Here is a 7,701-nt window from a genome sequence, read left to right as displayed (position 1 = left end):
TATCGAATAAATTTATAAATTACTATTACTTTTTTTATAAAATTATAATATTATTTTAATTCGTGTTGCCTCCCGCGTGTTAAGAAAAATAACGAAACAAATCGATTTTTCGTTTAGTTAATAAATGAAGCCCTAATTCAATGATTAGGTAGAAATCAATGTCTCATCACAATCAATAATTTGACACTGTGCTCTTGTACTAATTAAAGTACTAGCAAGTGTTACTTTCATAGGTGCTATTAAGCTATAGTTGGTAATACAGACAATTAAGCAAAGTGAATTAGTCAAATCAAAGTTAATATTTGTTACAAGGAATTGAACCTTTTTGACTTTAGAAACTTTGTCTAGAAAAGGAACATCCAAAGTAAAAATTTGGTTGGTTGGTCCAACAATTTTATGATTTGCTATGTTCCATTTATTGAAAACAAGAATTGCCTATTACAAACAAAATATGGTACCATATTTATTGTAATTATTCTGCATAATTAGAAATTACCCATCTGTCGATATAAAAAGAAAATAGAAAGTACAGTTTTAAAATCGGCTTGATGTCCATAAGGTAAGATTCCAATTGGTTTGATTTTGCCTAGTTCAAAATCGGTTTGATTATAGTTACAAATCGGAACCTTAGCCAGGGGGCTACAAGATAGGACTGTAGAGGACAAGGGAGGAGGGACGGTCACCAAACCTCACTTGCTTAACAACAAGAGAAGAGAATGTGCAAATTTGGCCTTAGATAGAGACTATTATTTTATTATATTATGCACTTACAGTTAGAGCCAGTATTTATCTTCCTACCATCAGCCTCCTTTGTACATCGGGATCCCTCTGGGCTCTGGCTGAAAGAAAAATATTCACTTTTTACTCATTTTGACATTTAGAGGGTCTACTCTTCTCAGTAGCATAACTTTGTTAACTTTCTTCTTCAATTAAAGCCCACGAGCTGGTTTTGAATCTTTTAATGCACAAATAAAGCTCTCCCCATTACAAAAGCTTGACTAAGCTTAGTCCCTTCAAAGTGAAGATTCACTTAGTCAAAAGCCTAAAGTTCTTATCTTTACTTGGGCATTTATGTTAATAAGTAGAACCCTTTCAGCCTCTGCCATGTTCTGACTCTGTTAGCTGCAAATGATGACTTTGTGGGTACTTCCTGGAACCACTGGATTGGTAAAATACATTGAGAAGAGTAAAGTTTTTAGAGCCTAATTGGTACTCTTGTGAACCCATTTGGTTTTTTTGGACTAGTGGGTCTACTACTCTGGTTAATCTGTCAAGAAACCATCTGTGTATCATTTGTTCTTTTTCTGGTGTGTAATGGTAGCTGTTTTTAGCTTTGTTTTCACTTTCTTTGCTAGTTTGAAATTTTTGTTTTGTCTTACTGAAGTTTTGCTCTTTCTTGGAATGTGTATCTGTTTTCATAGATGTGGTTTGAAGGGGGTGGAGACAGTAAAATGTTGGGACTGAGAGTGACTTCCAGACACAAACGTTCAAAGAGGTAGCTACTCAGTCCTCTGTTACTTTGCAATTACTGTTATCTTCATGCTTATTTCAGTCCATTTCTTGTTTATGTTTACTTGATGGGGTTTTCCCTAACTGGAATTACTTCTATGTTGGTTTTATTTGATTAACATGGAAATTTGGGCATTCATACTTGCAGCTGCACAATCTTGTATTTTACTAGTAACTACAATGCAAGTGCAATTATATAAACTTCCCTTACTTTGGATTTACTCTTGTTATTTCAGTTGGTCTCTATTTACCATCTAGATCAAACTTGAATAATTTGTGACCCAGATGAAATTGAGAGCTTCAAGAAAGAGTAGCAATGGGGAAATTCTTTTAGTAGTCAAAAACCTCTTGAAATAAAAGAAAAAAGAGGCTTTTAGTCATGATATCTCCAATGTTCTCTGCTTATAATTTGGGGAGCTTTCTTTGCGGTTTCTTCTCAAATTTCCCCAAGTTCTTCACTGATAAAGTTTGTGATTAATAAGTAATTGATGTTGTTGAAAGTAACTGAAGAATTAGATTGTTTTACCATGAGTCTTGGGAAAATAATTTCTAAGTGGACCTCTAGAATACGGTAACTCTAGATATATCTGGTCTTTTTTTTTTTTTTTCCTTTTCTAATAGAAGAAAAAAGTCAGCAATTTAAAGTATATGAAGAAGGATTTAGTTACAGAAATTCAATGCCTTTATTCTCCAATTAAGAGCCACTTCATCTAAGCCTTTTCTGTTCGTGCTATGGCAGCTTCCCCGATAAGAAAAGAGTCGAGGAAGATGGAGCAGATAGTTCTTTTGAAGTATCACACCGCATAAAGCTGGTAAGACTACTACCTTCCCCTTTTTTTTCTTGAAAAATTGAAAAAGAATTTTTTTTCTAAAAGGTTGTTAGAGAACTAATACCAGGAATTTCTCATTATTATGCATTGTTCGAGTTTCTGGTTCTCCTTTCCCATGTTATGTAAAGACCTTGTGCCCTAAGCCAGCAATTCATTATTGAGTAATGATCCCTTGTGCTCTTATTTTATCATTATTATATTCCAGACCCTCTTCTCCTTTGCTATTATTTTTATCTGTTTGCTTAGGTGTTGGGTGGGTGAAGTTGTGAATGATAATCTTAAATCTTTGTATCAAATCTCCCATATGGCCCTAAATAGAGTTGAATGGAATAAATTATTCTTGTAAGTTCAGTAGAATAATGATTTTAATTAATCCCCATAGATGGAGCTCGTTTTATTACTCCTTGTATGATCAACCAATTGACGTAGTGGATACTCATTCAGAATGAACAATCTTAGAACAAATTCGATGTTATATGATTTATGGTAATGATCTGATGATAGGACATGGGGCAATTGAAGGACTCTGTCAAAACCAAGAAGAAACAATCTCCCAAGAAGGAAGTTCAAGTTTCTTTGAAGGAAGAGGTGTGAAGCTAGCTTCTCCATATTGGAAACTACAGGCTATTTAGGTGTTCTCTCACTGCAAATATTTTTGTTAGTTACATGTTATATCTAATACTTTGCTTGTAGATTCTACAGCTGGAGAAAAGATTACAAAATCAGTTTGAAGTTCGTCGTGCTCTGGAAAAAGCATTGGGTTATAGGACTTTGTCGCATGATAACACGTCTGACATTTCAATGCCTAAGGTAACTGCTTCTCATTTTCATTTGATGGAAACATAAACAGTTTATTGCATACATGACTACGCTACCATCATGGTAGTTGTATTTTCCAGTAGCTCTAGAGTAAATGTCACAACCAAGGTTTCTGATTTCCTCCCTGCTTGTTTGTTTTTCTAACTCCAGTCAGCCATGGAATTAATAAAGGAAATCGCAGTGTTAGAGTTGGAAGTTGTGTATTTGGAACAATATCTTCTCTCCTTATACCGGAAAGCTTTTGATCAACAAAGATCCTCATTTTCTCCACCTAGCAAGGATGAAGTACCAAAATCACCAGTGACTAGCCCCGGAGGGAGGAGAATCCTGGATGTTTCTGGGCCTGATATAACATCAAGGAGAGAAATTTCAGCTACTCAATCTGGTAGTCTGCTCCATGATAATCCATGGAGGGACTCAAGTGGTATTGGGGGAGAAGATAAGCTATTAGATTCTGGTGTTCATCGCTGTCACTCTTCACTATCGCAACGTTCAGCATTTCCAACTAGAACCTCTCCTCAAGCAGAGTCTTTTGGAAGAGCTGTACGTGCCTGCCATTCCCAGCCATTGTCCATGATGGAGGTAACTCAATTTATATTTCATTAATGTTTCCGATTTTTTCTTTTTGGGGTTTAGACTCCCCACAATTTCCATGGATTTTGACCACATCAAAACATGATTTAAGAATCGATTTCCAGAACTAAATGCGAGAAAATATTGTGTGCTCAGCAATTTTTTCCGTTTCATCTTTTCCTTCTTGCCATTGGCAATCTGTTTCCATGTTGAGGCAGAACAAAAACTAATTTAAGGGGATTATATAAAAAGCTTGGTCACCCTCACTTAATTGGATTATAACCCGTGATGACTTCTATGCAGTATGCTCAGAATGAAACGAACCTAATCAGTTTGGCTGAGCATCTTGGAACACGCATTTCTGATCATGTTCCAGAGACACCTAACAAGCTTTCAGAGGATATGGTCAAGTGCATGTCAGCTATATATTGCAAGCTTTCAGATCCACCTTTGACACATAATGGCCTTTCATCTCCTAGTTCATCTTTGTCATCAATGAGTGTATATTCCCCACGAGATCAATGTGATATGTGGAGTCCAGGATTCAGAAATAATTCATCATTTGATGTACGGCTAGATAACCCTTTCCTTGTCGAAGGACTGAAAGAATTTAGTGGACCATACAGTACAATGGTTGAAGTGCCATGGATTTATAGAGATAGTCAAAAGTTGGGAGATGTTGAACACTTGCTGCAAAATTTCAGGTGAGCCATTTAGTCTTTATCCAAGAACTTATTGATAAAGTAGGTACTAAGTGATGGGTGCATGTTTGCTATTTCAAATTCTTTACAAGCCTATTAAGGTATTCTGTTTCAGGTCACTCATCTGTCAATTGGAAGAGGTTGATCCTAGGAGGCTGAAACATGAGGAGAAGATGGCTTTCTGGATCAATATACACAATGCATTAGTGATGCATGTAATGGTTCTTGTCAATAGAATTTTTTTTAAGTGTTGATTTCTTAACACAGCTTCAATTTCTGTTGTGGGTGGAATTGGAACATAATCTTTTCTGTTCCTATAGGCATTTCTGGCTTACGGGATTCCACAGAGCAATGTAAAGAGAGTTTTTCTGCTCTTGAAGGTAAGAAGACTTTCATTAGTCTTCTATAAGGAGGAATTTGATTCCTTCGTATTTTCTTTTCGTTAAAGTTTTGCTCTGTGCAGGCTGCTTACAATGTTGGGGGTCATACAATCAGTGCAGACACGATACAGAATTCTATACTTGGATGTCGGATGTCTCGACCAGGACAGGTGGATCTCTAGCCTTGCGTTTATCTTGAAAATTAAGATATATTTGCATGTATAAATATATATTTTATTTGTATTATTATTATACATGCATAATGTATTCCCCGATATATTATGATTTGCTTGATTTTAGTTATGTATAAGCTGATAAAGGTTGCTTTTGATTGTAGTGGCTACGAATATTAATTCCATCAAAATCAAAATTCAAGACAGGGGATGAACGGCAAGCATATGCAATCGATTATCCAGAACCCCTTTTGCACTTTGCACTCTGTTCTGGAAGCCATTCTGATCCTTCGGTACAAAATCCTTGATCTGCTTTATATCTTTATTTTTTCGAAAGAGTAGGAGTACATACAAGTGTGTTGGATGAATCAGCTTGGAAAATTTTCTCCTTGTAGGCAAAAAATGTCATCTGAATCACCAAACTAAGTCCTTACATATTGGGCACCTTTTTTCTTTTTTTAAGTTTCTCTTATCAAACGGGATTTATATCAATTTGTAATCTTCTCTCATAGGTTCGTGTCTACACACCGAAGAAAGTATTTCAAGAACTTGAAGTTGCGAAAGAAGAGTATATCCGAGCTACATTTGGGGTACGCAAGGATCAAAAGATCTTACTCCCCAAGGTTGTAGAATCTTTCGCGAAGGATTCAGGTTTGTGTCAGGCTGGTGTTATTGAAATGATCCAACACTCATTGCCTGAATCTCTAAGGAGGTGTATTAAGAAAAGTCAGCTAGGAAAACCTCGTAAGATCATCGAATGGGTTCCTCACAATTTCACTTTTCGGTATTTAATATCTAAAGAGCTTGTAAGATGATTGCTTACTTGCATGCATCCAATAGGTTTTAACATGAGTTTGTCACATTTGCATTTTCTCGAGGATTTTTCACATTTTGAGATTCTATAATTTCCTTGTACAAAGTAGAGGATGAAGTAAAAGAAAAAGAAATGTTAGAATAGAACAATGCTTTCTTTTAGTTTGTATAATGTAATCTCCAGTCTTCTTCTATGCTGTGTCACGGAAGTATTTTTTGATTTCTGTAATGCTGGACAAGAATGAACTTGTGTATTGATCTTTGTAAATAAATTTTGTATGTTCATTCTTTTTATTTTCTCAACTCTATATTTTACTTGTTTATAAAAAACTTCTGTAGGCAACAATTGTAACATATGCATTATCTCATATATAAGCAGAAGTGTTAACTTGTGACAATAATATGTTTTGCGTCTGTGGTTAACCACCTGAAGGATCTTTGACAGTTACATATAACTTCAAATCAACAAAACCACACTTTCCTCAAACTGACCCTTGCATTACATGCTTTCCTCAAACTGACCCTTGCATTACATGCTTGTCTCCACCTGAACCAGAACCTTTAACCATCAATATAACAGCTCCAGTTGGCAGTTGGATGTCCCTATGAATTTATGAAAATCTCAAACTTTGGAGGTTCAAATTTGTCGGTGGCTAGTGACAAAAAAAAAATATTTTCAAAATAGAGAAGCTTTCTTTTCACTGATTTGTCCTTACAGACCAATTGTGAGAACTGTGTTAGTGCTGCTATAGATCCTAATCTGATCAGTAATTGTCTGCTTCTGTAGATTTCACCACAGCAATCCTGTCTGGAATATATTCTGGGTTTGTAAGCAAAATTGTAGAGAGAAAATGAGAAAATAAAGATTTAAACTAAAGCACAAAACTAAAACCCAAGATTTTAAATCACAAAAGCATTTCATATTAGAAATCCATTTGACAGAACCCAAAAAAAAAAAAAAAGATTAACAATGCTACAACTTTCTCTAATATGGGCTCTCCCCTATAATATTACCAGGTGGATTATAGAAACAAATAGTTAAGCTAGATTGTTCTTTCACACATGAAGCTTGAGCACACCCCAACTCCAATGACTTCTTCCATACAACTTGAGTGTAAACACCACACTGGTGATTTGATACACAGGAATTATCAGTATGGTTATAGTAAATCTTCTGTTGAACCCAATGATCAACAGCCATTAATGGAGTCACAGCCACGCCACTAGCCCATAATTGGTTTCCACCATACTTGCTGTTGGTTAAGTTTGCAAATTGGCAACCCATTTTGATTCTTTGGTACCTTGCTACTCTGCTGGTGGCATTGGCTAGCATCTCACTCCATTTTAGTGGCCCAACCCCAACTGCTGCTCTTGCCTGGTTGTGTGCTTGTAGGAACTCTCTGGCTGCAGTTGGTAGGGCTGCTGGGACTGGTGCACCACCTGAATTTGGCGCTGCTGCCCCATAGGACAAGCCATGGCAGATGGCTAGAGCTAGAAGAGGAAGCAAAGCAGAGACCATTTCTTGAGGTGGGTTTCTATAAGATTAAACAAATTAGATTGTTAGTTGACAATCCAATGATTTATAGAGGCTGGCTCCATAGTGGGGTGAGTGTGTGTGGAGATTTGGAATTATTAGGTACATGTCCTATTTACTACTTGAATATACTTCAAATATGTCTGCTCAGAATTTAATACGGTGGGAAAATATCGTACCATTTGGCTATATTTGAATTAACTTTGAATGTGTATATAGAAACCATTAAAGATGAGACTAAATATAAAAATGAGACTATCTAAGAATGATGATAAGGGTTCCGATCTCTAACGTTAATAACATCTTTATAGTATTATAAAATATTCATATCGTTCCAAAATTAAGTAATTTTTTGGATAACAATTCTAT

The 7,701-nt window shown here is 35.8% G+C and overlaps 2 protein-coding genes across 4 annotated transcripts; one reads left to right on the top strand and one right to left on the bottom strand.

Moving 5' to 3' along the window:
- The first annotated feature begins 726 nt into the window (after positions 1-726).
- Positions 727-6,106, top strand: LOC105639614 (uncharacterized). 3 transcript variants are annotated; one of them, XM_012223726.4, is made up of 12 exons: positions 727-1,307; positions 1,422-1,495; positions 2,249-2,321; positions 2,844-2,927; positions 3,033-3,149; positions 3,309-3,740; positions 4,035-4,435; positions 4,548-4,647; positions 4,753-4,812; positions 4,896-4,982; positions 5,150-5,278; positions 5,498-6,106. In XM_012223726.4, the coding sequence occupies exons 2-12, from the start codon at positions 1,422-1,424 to the stop codon at positions 5,798-5,800; spliced, it is 1,860 nt and encodes a 619-aa protein (XP_012079116.1). In that variant the 5' UTR covers positions 727-1,307; the 3' UTR covers positions 5,801-6,106. The 3 variants fall into 3 exon arrangements, with proteins under 3 accessions (XP_012079116.1, XP_089575671.1, XP_089575670.1); XM_089719545.1 differs by lacking the exons at positions 727-1,307; positions 1,422-1,495 and adding an exon at positions 1,589-2,080 and having other exon boundaries at positions 3,042-3,149; XM_089719544.1 differs by lacking the exons at positions 727-1,307; positions 1,422-1,495 and adding an exon at positions 1,590-2,080.
- A 365-nt stretch (positions 6,107-6,471) lies between these two features.
- On the bottom strand, positions 6,472-7,411 carry LOC105639615 (CAP (Cysteine-rich secretory proteins, Antigen 5, and Pathogenesis-related 1 protein) superfamily protein). Its single transcript, XM_012223728.4, has one exon. It carries the CDS (start codon positions 7,315-7,317, stop codon positions 6,784-6,786), a length of 534 nt encoding a protein of 177 aa, XP_012079118.1. The 5' UTR covers positions 7,318-7,411; the 3' UTR covers positions 6,472-6,783.
- Positions 7,412-7,701: the final 290 nt, after the last annotated feature.

Source organism: Jatropha curcas, chromosome 3 (genome assembly GCF_041381405.1).
Source record: "Jatropha curcas cultivar XTBG-Jc1 chromosome 3, XTBG_Jcur_1.0, whole genome shotgun sequence".
In the NCBI taxonomy this organism is placed as follows: domain Eukaryota; kingdom Viridiplantae; phylum Streptophyta; class Magnoliopsida; order Malpighiales; family Euphorbiaceae; genus Jatropha; species Jatropha curcas.
This window is presented reverse-complemented; position numbering and strand designations above follow the sequence as displayed.